This window comes from Macadamia integrifolia, chromosome 14 (genome assembly GCF_013358625.1).
Source record: "Macadamia integrifolia cultivar HAES 741 chromosome 14, SCU_Mint_v3, whole genome shotgun sequence".
NCBI lineage: Eukaryota > Viridiplantae > Streptophyta > Magnoliopsida > Proteales > Proteaceae > Macadamia > Macadamia integrifolia.
In genome coordinates this window covers 5,985,386-6,001,883 of record NC_056570.1, presented here as the reverse complement: position 1 = coordinate 6,001,883, position 16,498 = coordinate 5,985,386, and the positions used below count along the sequence as shown (strand labels likewise).

The 16,498-nt window shown below is 35.1% G+C and overlaps 1 protein-coding gene across 4 annotated transcripts; it reads right to left on the bottom strand.

The window, feature by feature from the left end:
• Positions 1-4,680: 4,680 nt before the first annotated feature.
• LOC122061219 (transcription factor CSA-like) lies at positions 4,681-7,575 on the bottom strand. 4 transcript variants are annotated; one of them, XM_042624430.1, is made up of 4 exons: positions 7,452-7,575; positions 6,346-6,970; positions 5,554-5,994; positions 4,681-5,433 (listed from the first exon to the last, which is right to left on the bottom strand). In XM_042624430.1, exons 2-4 carry the CDS (start codon positions 6,956-6,958, stop codon positions 5,150-5,152), a joined length of 1,338 nt encoding a protein of 445 aa, XP_042480364.1. In that variant the 5' UTR covers positions 6,959-6,970; positions 7,452-7,575; the 3' UTR covers positions 4,681-5,149. The 4 variants fall into 4 exon arrangements, with proteins under 4 accessions (XP_042480364.1, XP_042480363.1, XP_042480365.1 ...); XM_042624429.1 differs by lacking the exon at positions 7,452-7,575 and adding an exon at positions 7,108-7,416; XM_042624431.1 differs by lacking the exon at positions 7,452-7,575 and adding an exon at positions 7,197-7,416.
• Between the last annotated feature and the right edge of the window lie 8,923 nt (positions 7,576-16,498).

Below are 16,498 nucleotides of genomic sequence, written 5' to 3'. Positions count from 1 at the left end.
CACAACATAAATATACCAATCGTTTTGTTCCGTTTTTCATTCCCATAAAACGAAAAAACTCTAGAAACATTTTTTTGGAACGTTACCAACTGCAACCTAAGCATTCAAATCTAGAATTTGTTTCTAGTCCATTAGTCTAGGTCAAGGTTCTAAATCTCGTGATAGTCTCAGGATCGATTGGTATTGGCCTAGATCGGTATATATCGGATAGATTTCTCTGTGCTATTTAATAAAATTTAGTTTTTTATTAGTTTTTATCGTTGGGCTTTACCTATGTATCGGGATCAGATCAACTAGGATTAGAGATCGGTGAAGGCCGATACCGATCCATTCTATCTAATACTGATCAATTCGATCCAAGTTTTAGAACCATGGTACTTGTGGCCAAAAATTTTGATAGATAAAAATTGATTCTCAAAAACATTATTTCTGTTGAAACAAATGGAGCCTAAGCAGAAAACTAGAAGGTTTGAAACAATAACTAGAAAACTAAAAAAGAGGAGATAGGGCTAGGAATGAAAATATGAATTACAAAATAAAATGGAAAAAACATGGTAAATACCTAAGTTTGAATGTGAACTCACAGTAAAAATTATCTTCAAGGTTTTAAAGTTTAAAAGTTAGGGAGCTGGCCTCTACTTTGTAAGAGCTTCAAGACTTCAAAAAGACTTCAAAAGATTGAGTAGTGTAATGCATAAAACCTCAAAAATTGGGATTTCAAGGTGTTTCTCTAAAAGAATTGTGGAGTTTTTTTTTCTTTTTTTTAATCAAACCTTTGCTTGGATAAATTCATGTAACAAGTATATATATATATATATATAAATATTTTGTTTGAACTCACTAATATTTCTATTTGCTTGTCAACCAGACAACCACAAACCTCAAGTGGTCACTATAGAAAGTTGGGACCAAAAGTAAATGTTATTTCCTTGATCGTTACCAAAGTAATTGCTCTTTGATTGACAACTACAAATTTTTGTGGTTACAAAAGTAAATGACATTTATTTATCAATTACAAAAGTAAATATCATTTATTTTCTCTATTATATATAATCGTGTCAAAGATATGTAAGAGTTTACCCAAAAAAAAAATTGAAGATATGTAAGACAGTTGGACCGAGTTCCACTCCTTGGCTTGCAGCCTTGTGTAATCCATGTTTGTTATGTGAATAGAATTGTTTTTACTAGTTGTCTCAGGCTCTCAGCTGTCAAGAGCATGGATTTAGTTATTGGTATCAGTCTTGATATCGGTCTTGGTACATATGATATTGATCAAGGATCGGCTATTTTGGTTGGATTGATCAATTTTACCCTAGCTTTTCATATAAAAAAAAAATTGATCTAGTATTAAGATCGATCTCAACTAATATCGATACGATACGATCAATCCAATAGTGATACCTAAAAACAAGGTCAAGAGTATTATGGGGAAACTGTCAAGATATTAAAGCCTATCTATTTTTATGATCTAGTCGATGCAAGTTTCTAATTTCTCTCCATATCGCAACCAATATCAAGGTTTATAAACTTGGAATCAAACATGGGATTGATCTCCATCAATTTCAATTCAATTTTTTTTTTCCTAGAATCAACTGGACTTCGTTGAAATCGTCCTATCAAGACAATAAGCAAAGAATTAGGGTTAATCGGAATCAGCCATATCTGGTGGCTTCAATGCATTTTCCCCTCTCTCTCTCTCTCTCTCTCTCTCTCTCTCTCTCTCTCTCTCTCTCTCTTGGTGGTTATGTATCCTTTTCTCCAATGAAATGATTAAGTTTACTTTAACTACTCATGATACGTTGTTTCCCCAATAATATTTTAATCTAATTCTAGTGACATTGGATTTTTAATATATATATATATATAGTTAAAAGTAATCAATCAAAATCTCCTATTCTAAGTAGAACTTAAATATTGTAACATCACCAAGTTTTCTAGATCAATTAGTCAAATCATTTATATACCACCTTCTAATATTAATAAGAGGCTCAATTGTATTTTTTTATAAATTTTTATGGGTAATATGTGATAAACTAACCTTTCATCTCTCATTTCGTATATTGTGAGTTTGTCTCTTCATCTCTCCTTTTTATTATCATTATTATTATTTTTTCTTTCAAGCTAACAAGTATTGCCTAAAATCTAATAAGGTTCTAAACTTGAGTTGTGTAAAAATATCTTGGTAAGTTGGTCAATGGATGTGGAAGGGAAAATATATAATTACTTTTATTGTTACTTTTCATACTAGTTTATTTTTTAAATTTTGGACATACTATTACAACTACTACTGTTATTATGATGATAAAATAACAGAAGAGAATGACCATGCCATTGTTGTTTTTGTTAGTTTTGGGATCAAAGCTCCATTTTCTATGCCAACAAATTTCTTAAAATGAAGTCCATATGGTGAAATATAGGAGAGATTTTATAAATAAAAAAAATAATAAAGGAGATATGAATTACTAATGGTAAAATAGTTCTTGCCTATGATAAAATATTTATTTTACCCATAACAGGAATCTTAAGTCCCTAACACATTAGACAAAGAGATTTCGTGATAAATGTTGTGATAGAATATTAAATGAAGTGATAGAATGTTACGCACTCATGACCACTAGGTAGTGAAGAAGCAACTTTATTGTTGCACCTAGGTTCTCCCTCATGAATATGCTGATATATTAAGAATAATTAGTATTTAGAGACATTAATATAGAGAAGCTAATGAAACCATAGAGAACTCCATCTAGGCTTCTTTTTTAGGGTGCCCTAATAATTCATGAGTAGGGAAATCTGTCCTAGTTTTTTCCTATACTTACTTTGAAAACAAATTGCTCACCAATTTTCCTTCCATTTATGAGCCCCTCCTAAGGCAACTAATCAAACGATCAACCGGCCAAAACCAACTATCTATGTGGTTCAAATTGGTGAACTATCTAATAAGCTCATCATAACTGATCATCCTAATTAATTTTTGCCAAACTAAAAAAGGATTGAGTTTCCCAAAGTTCACGGTGAATGGGAATCTGTTCACCACATTGCACCAGGGCACTCGAGGGAGGGGGGATGTAGGATTTCCATCTTCCGATCCTAGGATCACGTGGTGAACTTTTTCCATTAAATATGTATTTTTCCGTCAATTATGTCAGCTCTACTCAAAAAAACTTATTCCAACTATATATAGCTAGTAATCAACTGAACAAATCTTGCTTTCATTCACTTTGTTAAGGGCCCTACTGCTATTCTGTTTGTTTTGATTTTGTTTTTCCTTTGAAGAATAATAAAAAAATGTTTTTTTAAAAAATATGAATTATTGTAGTATGATCAGTACCCGAAACAACTGTGCTACACTATCCAACGCGTAACCTTCTCCCATACTCTAGCTGAAAAACTATAGCACATGAATTAGCACAATGGTACTTGTAGATCAGCTTTAAAGTCAATTTTAGTAATAGGATTGATGCGTGTAGAAAAAATAATTGCTTTGTTTAGTTGATGACAAATATGATAAATAGCTAACTTTCTAAATTTAAGTTAATCATTTTTATAAATGGATAACTCCTCAAAATTCGCAATGGCAGGAGCCACATACACTAGGTACATCTTTTTATTTTTATAAATAGATAAAAAAAAAAATGTAGTTATTTCACTTGAATGAGTAACACTCTTAAGCATCAATATAAATGGAAAAACATGTGATATAAAGGTAGTATCTTACGTTATGATAGAAGTAAAAATATGGTGCAATATAAAGGAAGTATACCTTAAGGTAGAACAAGTAAAAATAGGGGACGAAAGAAATGAAGCTCTGATGACTCTAGAACTCATATTCATGATCAATGAAGGTCGTAATTAAGTTATTTAAGAAAATAATTTATGTAATTCAAGGACACTTGACGTAATGGTAAAGTTGCTTCATTGTAATTGAGGTAAGGCTGTGTGCATTATGACCAATCACTTTTAGTTTAAAAAAAATAGAAATTATATAATTCAAGAATCTTCGATGTAACGGTAAAGTTACTTCATTGCAAAAGGGTAAGTCTGTGTATATTATGACCAATGTCACTTATGGTTTAAAAAATAATTTATGTAATTCAAGGATCCTCGACATAACGGTAAAGTTGTTTCATTTCAACGGGGTAAGGCTAAATAAATTGTGACCAATGTCACTCTTAGTTTTAAAAAATAATTTACGTAATTCAAGGATCCTCGTTTAAAAAAATAATTTACGTAATTCAAGGATCCTCGACGTAACAGTAAAGTTACTTCATTACAACGGGGGTAAGACTGCGTACATTATAAGACTGTGTATATTATGATCAATGCCATTTTCATTTTGTGAACCAAAAAAGCATCAACTCTTTTTATTTATTTATTTCTTTTGGGTACCTTATATACCCTTTTAGGTCGATGAAGCATCAATTGCTGCAACTCAATTATCAAAGAAATGACACAATCCATGCCTCATTCAGTTATGCATCTAATGTAACAGTAGGATTTATGAAAGCAACAACAATAACAACATAGGAAAGCAACCCAACATATAAAGATGGATTAGCTTTCCAAACCTCTTTTTCTGTTTAGGTTAAAGATCATGCATTTATTGTTTGGTCATCAAAGCACACACACATGATGAGGCCATGGTCAAACATATCAAAGCTTGGGTTGTTTCCCCGGATGAGATACCTAAACTGATCTTGTTTTTATTGAAGAGCCATAAGATGGCAGATTCATAACTGAGATAACATATGGGTTTCACATCATGAGATCATAAGATCCTGGAGGAAGACAAAATCCAAACAAAAGCCTTTGGAAGACTATAAAAAAAGGCAACTATTCATCCCCCTTTTTGTTTTTCTTTGTTTCCCCAAGAATATAACTTTTGAATTTCACCTCTTCACCCACCCCCCAAACACCCCATGCCCCCCTTAATCCTTTTCACTGCCTTGTTTTCATTTTTCTAAGAAAAGAAAAAAAGGAAAAAAAAAAAAAAACTGTACATCAACAGTAAAATTACCATCCTAACCCTTTTTACCCTCTGATTGGAGGAAGGAGGAAAGCTCAAAAGCAAACACTCTTCCCCAAACATCTCCCCAAAGCACAAAGTGCTGTTCCTGTCTCCCTGTTCCATGCACCCCTCAAAATCCACTCTCTAGGTGGATCCCACACCAAGGAAATCAAAGAAAGGCAAATTGGTCTTCTCCTTCTCATTGGCATTATCAGTCTCCACATCCACATGCATATGGAGATTTGTACTATTGTTGGCCACTGACTCAGTTGCTGATACTTCAGAGTATGAATCTGAAAAGCCAGATTGATCCACTCCCATAGCCATCACCATGGGTTCATGTCGGCATACGCCACTTCCAGAATCAGGGACCTTTTCAAAACACCTGTTTCTCATTTTCACAACCACCTCCTCCTCTTCAGATGAGCCTGTAAGAACAGAACAGAAGAAACATATGAGAATTGAATTGGTAACTGAATCAATTAAATGATCTTTGATTTTCAATAACGGAAATGTGATTTAAAAATTGGAAGGGAAAACAAACATACCCATTTGGAGCTGAAGGGGTTGGTGCTGTTGGGGTGGACTGAAACTGGCCAAGAAAGGAAGGCGAACTCTGGCTGAAGAGGAATTCAGGGAGAGATCTGTGCAGGTTGAGGCCGATTCATCCCTGTTGCTTGAAATGGTAGAATCACTGCATGCATTGTTCTTTTGAGAAGTCCCAGTCCTAGTATGGCCTGCCTGAGAAGATGAAGGCTTCCTCCTCCTGTAAACACTGGATTGCTCTCTAAGTTTCCTAGCCATGATCACATGCCAATGGTTCTTGACTGCATTATCGGTTCTTCCAGGGAAAAGCCTCGCTATCATCGCCCATTTGTTACCGTACAGTCTGTGTGCAGCTAAAAGCCTCTCCTCTTCTTCCTCACTGAAAGCTCTCCTGTTAATCCTAGGATCCAACTGGTTAAACCATCTCAATCTGCAACTTTTCCCTGTAAATAGGCAGCAGAAAACCATGGAGGGGAGGGTGGGGGATCATGAGTATCCTTAAAAAAAAAAAATACATCGAACAATAAACAGAGCCAAAAAGGAGAAAAAAAAAATTAAGTGAAGAGCGTAGAAATCTATTAATTCCCGTAATCCATTTCCTCATCATCCCGATGAGATTAAAGAAACAGAACCATTAGATTTTACAACATCGCTTCTGGGTTCTTCCAAAACGATCAATCTACGATCTAAAAAAATCTCATCTTTGAGAATTATGGATCCTTTTTAGATTGATCTTTCTGTAGAACTTTCTATCTAATAACTTTGGCAAATATTTTTTTTCATTTTTAATTTACCTGATCTTCCTTCGAGGTTCTCAGCAATCAAGTTCCAGTTTTGAGGACCATACTGAGAGACAAGCTCTTTGAGCCTGTCATCTTCAGCTGGTCTCCAATGGCCTCTTGCGCAGAGCTTAGAAGATTGACCATTCTCGTTTTCATTCCCTGAACTTCCATCTTCTTCTTCTTCTTCTTCTTCTTCTTCTTCTTCCGGAGCTTTGTTTAAATCCAACACATTCTTCTCTTTCCCAGAATACGCCTCTTCCTCTCCATCAGTCAGCTTCATTCGCTTGCCTTCTTCCTCTCGATCAGTCACCTTCATGCGCTTGCCTTCTTCGCCTCGATCATTCACCTTCATGCGCTTGACTTCCGTGTACTGGACACCCCAAGCTTTCATCTGCCGCTCCAATGCAGGGCCCACATACTGGCCGGCCAACTCAGCGATGTCAAACTCCATTCGCGCAGGAGAAACCGAAACGCCGAAACAGGGAGAAAGAGAAGATGAAGATGATGGAGTAGCGGGAGAGCGAAAGCTCACCCCTGCAAACCCTTTGGACCCTTCCCCACCTTTGCGCTGACACATGGTGGGTTCACTGGGTTGGGGGCGCTTCTGTAAACTCTTCTCCTCCATTGAACCCAGAAACTACAAAGAAAGAAGCCAAACAGATTGAGTTTAAAAAACTAAAATAAGCTATACGAAGGAATCCCGATTGGTTTTCCCTCTGAATCACGGCAAAAGATTTAGAAAACATAGGAGTTTTTGATTGGAAAACACAATACCCAACAGGGGATTTCCAATCTGAAACCCCTGAGAGAGTCGTAAAAAGGTTAGATGTTGATCAGAAAAACAGAAAACTAAGAACTTTAACCTCCCCCCATTTTTTAATCTCCTCTCGCTTTCCCCTTGTGGGGTTAGTTTTATGGAGCAGGAAACAATGGGGGGAGAGTTTCCTCTCAGTGGGTTCTGTTATCCCTGAGAGGACTTTTAGGAAACGAGTATTTAAAAATTGCAGGGAACAAGAAAGCGAGATGGGCTCACTGTAAAAGCAAACCAAAAACAAAGAAAAACAAAAAGAAGCAGCAAGATCTCTCTCTCTCTCTCTATCTGAGGTCAGGGTCCTTACTTTGAGACTGATCCCTCTCTCTCTCTCTCTCACCGTCTCTCTCTAGTCTCTCCCCACTCTTGCATGCAACTCAAAAACCACTCGTGTGGGTAGGAGCTCTCTCTCTCTCTCTCTCTATATTGGCTCTCTTCCATCTTGATGTTGGCAAACGGACCATTAAAGGGTAAAAATGGAAAAAAAAAAATAAATAAAAGGTAAGAAAGTAAAAGGAAAACGAGAATTTGATTGTCGTTTGTTTAAGAAGTTTTGCTGAAAGAGGAAAAAAATTTAAAGAGAAAACAGATTCTAATTTAGCTTTTAAGTTAAACCACAAAGAATAGACTAATTTAACTAGCTTGGAAAGTTTAGCTTGTTTTGTTTTCTTACTTCTTTGATTATCCTTATCTATATCCTTTTCCTTGTGATTTTCGGCTAAGTATCACTAGGAAAAAAGAAAAGTGTGGCCCATTTCCCCATTTTCAATGGAATGAAAACCATAGTGAACATTAAACTCATTCATCTTCTCCTATTTCTCATTATATTAAGTCAGAGAATCAAATTCTTTGTTTGGATAAAGGTAAAAATAATTTTATTTTATATTATATAATAAAGAAAAATGATTCCCACACCCATGGCGTCACACGTCCTCTCACGCTATAGGGTGTCATGCGACATTTTACATTCTTTCTCCTCTTTGACGTTCTTTCTATTATATACCGACCGTTTCTCATCTCATGTCGTCATTTGAAGATCCCTTACGTTATAATAAATTACAATACTATTTGATACCCGATTGTAGGTCATTTTAATTCTACGTGATCTCATTGTGAATCTATTACAAATCAAGACCCATTAGATTACGTGTAATGACATGCTTGTAGGAATTAGAGTCAGTTAGATAACACATTTTACGGCTATGGTCTTAATAACTGCTTATGAATATCATGTGCTATCAAAGTCCTACGAAATACTCTTATCATTTCCCTTGTATGATTAGGAGGAGAACCCGGGTCGGATCCTGAAGACTTTACCCAACGACCAATTCTTAACCTATCATTAAAACCAAGTGCTTGACCAGTTTTTCATAATCAAAGACTTAAATAATCTAACCTACTTTGGAGAATAACTTTTTCATTTCTTTTTTACTTTAAGTCTGGGATTAACTAAGACCCACCTCCCCTTAACCCTTTAAAATAATTTCCTTTCTGGAGTTGGTATTCTTCTCAATCTCTCTTTTTTTGGTGTCATTGTAGCTTTCTTAATTTGGTTTAATCTTTTGATTTGACAACCCAGTTCTGTTAAACCTCATCAGACTCCAAGTAAATCAGTTCCTCATTCTCCTTCCCCACCCTCCTAACACCTCTTATTTCTCTTTATAAGCCTTTTGACTGCTGAAATCATTGTCCCACTTTCTTTTGACTCCACATTCCTATTACTCAAATTTGTCACCTTCAAGGAGTTTCATTTATTATTTAATATAATTTCTAAAACCCCACTCTTTTAAATTTAAAACTAAATATAATAATTAACTGACTACTAAATCATTAATAACAATTATTAATCTAAGTTATGATATTGGATGCCACTCAAAACCATGGGAGGAGGGGTCTGACCCTTCTGTTTGCTTTCATGGGATATGACCCATGACCCAAATAATCTTCCATTGATGATGTTAAGCTCCGATGCATTTGATGTTACTTTAAAATTAAAGGTTCCATTTAGCCCTATTCAATTGTTTAATTTTAATAGTAATTCATCAGCCTATATGTCATTCTTCGTTAGGAATAGGATTTAAAAGTCGGATTAATTGAATAATAATGTTATATGATGACCTACTTTTGGCTGATTTTTTATGATCTAAACTGAAATTTAGTGCTTAAAATACGTAATGAAAAAGATCCCCACGACATCGGAGTATAATTAGACAAAATGTGGACCCCTTCCTAAAATAATCTATTTCCCGTCTTATTATTGGTATGATTTTTCACTCTAACATCCTGGAAACTTCTATCGTAATAATAATCAATATATGAAGTGCTAACAAGTTTTTCGGTTATCTAACAAGGTCCATATAGAAACTTATTTTACTTTTAGTTATGTAACACAAAAAAAACCCTAACCACACGATAATGTAAGTTACTTTTTACAAATAAAAATCCATATTCTTTGTTTGTGAGGATGGAATCCGATGCTATTTTCTATTGCAAACAAAATCAACAAATCACTCCAAAGAAGAAAAAAATCACACCAAAATCAAAAAAATTAAGAATCACACCAAGGTCGGAAAAATTAAGTCCTTCCAAAATGATTACAGATAAGCTTCTTCCCCCTTATAATCTTAAACTGGATCCGTTATGGTATAAAATATTTAAAACAATTTTTTATTTCTATTTGGAGTTCTCTCATTCGTAATCATAAACCAGATTTATTATGTTCTGTTTTTTGTTTTCTCATTTTTTTGGTAAAAGAAAAATTAATTCCATTTAATGTAAATCTCATTGCCACCTAAGAAGTACAGATTTCTTAAGATTTGGTTAAAAAGCATTAAACAAGTGGGTCCCACAGCCCATGAAACGGTGGTTGCTCAGTTTCCAGATTTGCCCTCCTCTGACACACCAGACATGTCATGAGGACGTACATAGCAGCGGTGATCTGACAAAAGTAAAACAGAATCAGCCGTTTCCGATAAAGGGTATTTTGGTAAAAACAAAGAAGACAGCTGTACTTTATGTAACGGTCCATCCTATGGTTTGGCCACGAACTCAACGGTTCCCGTTGGGGGTTACTTTCACTGTCCTAAGAAAAAATCTTTGTCTGTATTCGAGAGGTAAAATTTGATTTTTAAAGGGCAGTTTAGTCACTACACTATGTTTCCATGAAGAGACTTAATTGGATAAGGCCGTCTTCGGTCTTTCCTATTCTTCTCCCCTCTATGGATTGTTGACCGTGTTTGACTATTCCATTAAATGGATCTCGGTATGATCCAAGATCCGCTCTCTCCATGTTTGACTAAAGTCAAAATGCTAATGCTTTCTTAACAGATACTTCTAAATGTCAGTCCAAACTTGCAATTTCAGGGAAATGTTATTAATTTCTATTGGTTTCGATGATATTTGATCAGATTTGAGTCTTTTAATGAAAACAGTTTCAAAAATTTTGACAAGTTTGGATAATGTTGAATCTCTTATCCTTGCTTCTTAGGTTATATTGAATTTCAAAGATGTTGAATTTCTTGTATAAGAAAATATAAGAATTTTTTTTTCTATTTAATCAAATATTTAATTTATTATTATTATTTTTTTTTTCTTCTCTTAACTACGCAACACATTTAATACAAAGACAGATAAAATCATCACTATTTTTTTTTTTTTTTTTTGATCCTACACATGATGAAAATGACATAAATATCCTCCATATAATTCCTCGTACATGTTAAATGACGAAAATACCCTTTAAGATAAGTGGTGTTCAACGGTAATGATGGTTTTCTACTTTGACTGCGTAGTAAAAGCAAAGTAGGTAAACACTGTAATAGTACTAAATCTGCTGCTCTCTGCAAAGAACACTGCACCTCGTCAGAGGGACACCCCAGCCAGCCTCGCTCGTCAGTTTTTTAACGCCTTTTACACGTAATTATTATTAGGATTATTGCTATTGTTATTACCACCCTAAAAATAACAAAATTAAAAAATAAGGAGAAGGAAATTTCTCGTGACCTCTCGTCTTATCACCTGCAAATCCCTGACACAGAGCCCTTAGGGAGAGAGAGAGAGAGAGAGGATTGGTATGTAGCATTACCACACGCGTGAGAAAAAGTAAGGAAACGTAAGGTCTGTCGTATATTCCCTGACCGTTTCAACTTCGTAGTTTGGTTTGTCTTTCCCCCCTCTCTCTCTCTCTCTCTCTCTCTCTCGAAGTCACGCATTTGGAGAGTTGAACACAGACCCAAGCCTACTTTTTCTCTCTCATTTCCCCCAATTTTACCGACTTTATTTGTAATTTTCTTTCCGTTTCCCATCCACCTTTTGGAAAACGGGGGGTGGGAAGTGAAGGGAATAATGCAACAAAGACCCTCATTTTGTTTGCTAGCGTCTGAGAAACCGTTTCGCGTTCCTTGTATTCCTCTGTCTTTTTGCATGGAGAGAAATACGTTGCACGTGCATTTGTGTCGAGCAATGCCACGTGTACGGTCATCACGTTGTTGGCCCAGTCCTATAAAACCGTAGTTACGGATTGGGTTTTAGTTTTTTTTTTTTCTTTTTTTCAGAAGAAAAGGCAAAAGTCTGTCAGGAGGAAGCGGGAAAAATGGAGAGATGGGGAATCGCCGAAGATCCGGTGTGGGACCCAGTGTAACTAAAGAGAAACGAGAAAAATACATGGTCTGTTGAGACTTGAGATTAGCTTTTTCTGCCCAATTACCTTTATGGGGGGTGGGTGAAGTTGTGGTACGATCATAAAAAGAAAGGAAGAAAATATATATATGAAGTTGTGGTACGAGCCTCAAGAAGAGGAAAAAAAATCGTCTGTAATTTTAATCTCGTATAATTTCGTGTAATATCATCTTCAAGCGGTGATATGTGTATTGATATCAATACAATGGTTCAGATCTGATTTAAATATCTCTTCACTGAATTAATATTTTATTAGTTGTACCAGATCTGGACCATTGTATTGGTATCAATATACGTGTCACCGCCTGAAGGTGGTATTGCACGGAATTGTACGAGATCGGAACTGCAGACGATTTCAACCCCAAGAAGAGAGGTCTCAAGTTCGATTCTTCTCCTTTTTCTATTGTTTTTTTTTCTTTAATTTTTTTTTTTTTTATTTTTTAAGGAGAAGGTTGTTGTATACTTTAGGCTCGGAAAACTTTTCCACTATATTTTATAATGGAAAAAAAATATTTTCACACATCGATTGTTGGAAATTTTCTTACACTGGGAGCTAGATGTTCTGGTTATTTAGATTGTTTGGATTGATATTATTTTTTGGTAGAATTGAAGGATCGTTTGATTGATTATGTGTCTCCTACATCAGTGTGGGGAGTATTCTATGATTTACTCTATAAAGGGGTGGGGCATTAGTACGCCAAAATAAGGCGAACTAAAGGATCGCTTTCATCCCTATTTGAATAAGTTGATCTATGAGTAATGTTGCGCGTGCTAAGCAATTAAACTACTATGTGGGTTACCACGCAACGACTAATGGGAGAGCATGCAAAAAGCATCAACAGGGTACGAGATTTTCTCCTTTCAGGAGAGGTGGGCATTCATTTCACCCCTTTTGTGTTTGAGTGTAGAGGCCAATTAAGGGTTGTCAACTAGTCGAGCTCAGTCTGGCCTGGTGGGCCAAAAGGCTTGCATCGTGAATTGCCTATTTAAGAAATTAGTCAGACTCAATCAGGCTAAGTCGAGCTCAGGGTTTAACCGAGCTTCTACCAATCGAGCTAAACGTGCCATAATCGTGCTTTAGTCAAGCCATTAACGACTAGTGCACCGTTAAAGCCTTAAAGGAGCTTTAATTGCTCAAATTTTAGAAAAAAATTAATATATTTTATTAAATCATCAAAAATATTAGAAAATTATTTACGCTTAATTACATTCAATATTTAAAAAAATAAAAATAAAAATAAAAATAAAGATATACCACCTACGACAGCCCTGCTTGCTCCATCTCCGCCCTCTTATGCTGCCCATCCCCCCCCCCCCTCACGTGTTTTCTTCTACAGAACACGAGTGTGGGCAGCCGACCAGAAGAATAAAATCACGTTGGACGTCCACGGTATCCTAGACGACACAACACCAACCCCATCACCAAAGAAGACTATTTATTTACCAAATAATAAAAAAATTACTATAATAAACAAGATGGAAGACATGCACTGCGCACGCACGCACGCACGCACATCAGTTTGAAGTTTGAAGATGTTTGTTTTACGGATCCCCATTCCCCACGCCCCTCCTCGCTCTTCCCCCTCTTCTCCTGCAACAGCTAGAAGCCTCCTCCAGGCTCTCACTCCTAAGCCGCACATGCATAATTTATTTATTTTTTTATATTTATATCTTTAAGAACTTAATTTAAGGGTGTGTGGTCGAACCACTGCATGAACCGAATCGAATCAGAATGACTCACTGTGTAGTGGGCTCATCCCCTGCGCGTGTCATTGCATAATGATCAGATTAACTCATGTATCACCAAATGATAAATAATGAAGCCGTTTACTTCATTAGGCATAGTGATGCATAAAAAGACTTTTATAAATACCTTATCCTATTTCTTGTTTTCTTATTATTGTTTAAAGAAAAAAAATTAATTTTTTATTTTTCATATTTTACATAAAAATGGTAAAAATAAAATTACAATTTAGCTTTCACCAAACATTGGTTACAACAATATTTTTCTATTTTTGAAATCCTCTTAAAGAGATGTTGAATCTTTTCTCCTGACAAAGACCTAATAACATTATTGTTTATGAAAAGATTAGACGCGGTAAGGAGGTGCTTAGCCTAGGTCACTCTTTCTCCCTCTTTTAAGAAATGATCCACATGTCCATTGCATCCCACCCTCTCCCCCTGGTCAGTTAAGCCACTAATCGTTCCAAGAAAAGTAGCACAATTCTCAATCCTTTCCCTAATGTTATATCTTAAAACTCTTTTAAAGTTTTTTATTCAACAAACGTTGATTAAAGGATAAGTATATTGGAGCCCCTTATCATACAAGAGAAAGAATTATTGATTTTTCAACAGTTAAGAAACAATCAACTTTATTAAATAATTTAACACATAACATTCCAATATAAGTGTCAAACACAATTTTTGCAACTTCATGAGCACTTGAATTAAACTTTGAACAAAGTTGCTTATCATCTCAATTTGCAAGAATAATCATTGTTGTTTATTTATTTATTTTTTCATATAGAGTGCCTTTCCCAAGTGTTCCATAGTTTAAAGAGAATGATACTTTAGGATGTTGGCATCAAAGGATGTAATTAGCATTTTATGTATTTTCATATTAATATAATTATTTCCTTTTATAAAAAAGAGTTGATATGTGGGTTTGTGTGATTGAATTGTGCAAACAAAGTATATATATAATAACCATAATTTGATACTTCGAAGGTTTGCAAGTAGCACTTGATGGGTTACTTTAAATTTGGTATTGGATGGACTCATGCCAACAATAGGTGGGTTAAGGTGTGATCATAATCTATATCATTTATTTAATCAAGATCATAGAAAATTAAATACCTTTATTATAGGAGACGTCCATTAATGAGACCTTGAACCCCTATATATATATATATACCTCTAAAGTGCCTTTTCTCTATGGTCCCATGTTATATGCAAATGGTAGTCAATCTCCAACAATCTTTAGCTATAGAATTTGGAGATAAATGAGATTGGACTGAATGAGAAGGTATTTCAGACCTTGCATAATAGAGTCGAAGTTGATGATGATATTAGTTAAGATTCTCATATTTCTAATCATTTCAGTGTCTCTTAACCCCATCAACAAGGGTGGGAGTTGATGATAGTTGGTTTAAATTTAATTAAATACACGAATCCACCATGTAAATAATAAATAAATAAATAAATAAATAAATAAATAAATAAATAAATAAACATTGTAACTCATTGAGTCTCTTTGAAGGTTTTGATAACGTTGAAAGAAATCAAATATACAATACGACATGAAGATCATATGAACATATAATATCGAATACTAAAACATAAGTAAGCATATCTAGATTCATGACTAAAGAATGCTATCCTCTTCTTATTTCTGAAGCTTTAGAATTTCACCATCATGCATTTATAAGCTAATGCCAACTATCTATAAAGTGAAGTACGGATCAAACTTTATCACTATTATTTTTATTATGTAACTGTTGAAAATTAAATAAATATTAAACATGCTTAAGATATAGACAAACTTCATTATTTGTAAAGGGAAATGAAATTACCGGGAAGTATATTGAGTCAAAATACCTAACTATGGATCTAAAGCAAAATAAGATCTTGAAAAAAGATAAATGAAACTCTAGGTCTTGGTCCTACAAAAAATTTGGTACATGGAACTTCCCACATCACTGTTACCTGAGAGTGACCCATAAGAAGTGTCGGCCACCACACAAGCCACATGAATCCCATAGTATCAAGGGAGAAACAAGGATGAGGGGGTGACCACACTAAAGCTAACATGGTATTTGTTAGTGTAAGGAGAGGAGTTAAAGAGGGAGACATCCAAACTCCTTTACACAATTTGTAAGACTGAGTTGGTTGGGGTTGTCCCTTTTTCCTACTAAAAGACATGAAAGGCAGCCTTTGTTGAATAAGAGGTCATCTTAGCTTAGGGCATCAGCCCTACAGACCCAGAGCCCCACAGCCCCACAGCCCCACAGCCCCACAACCCCACACCCCCCCATAAGGCACAAGTACTTATTCTGCTTTATTTTGACTAGACCCTTTGCAAGCCCATCTAGAAACAAACACCTCTCTTTCCCCCAAACAACAACCAACTTTCCTCTGTTTTTTTCTTTTCCTCTGTTCTTCTTTCTTCCTCACATCTATATTATTTTTTTCTTCACATCATCACATATTCTTGTGGTACTATATTGTTTTCTTCCTCACATCATCTTTACTACATATAATAAATGATGAAGTATGATAAATACAAACGGACCCATATCTTTAACATAATTTGGAAGACCCACCTCCCTACCCTACTGTCTAGGTTGCATTTAAATAGAAATGAACTACTTATGCTGCTCTTATTTTTGTCTCTCATTGTCCCAATCTGAATACCCCACTAGACTCTGGCCAACCTTTTAGAAAAACAAATTGCATAATAATACTAGCGTTGTACCTTGCGTCTACCTTCCTCTTTTTTTTTTATTTGAAAAAGTCCTCTAGCCATGGTTTTAAAAGTTATATTGAATAAGTCAGAATCTCCTGATCACATCGGATTGATTTGATTAAGATTGATCCCTGATCCTGATCGATCCAATATCAATCCACTAGTAAGATATAAGTGTAAAATAATCCAAGATGATTTCATTTTTTTTTTTT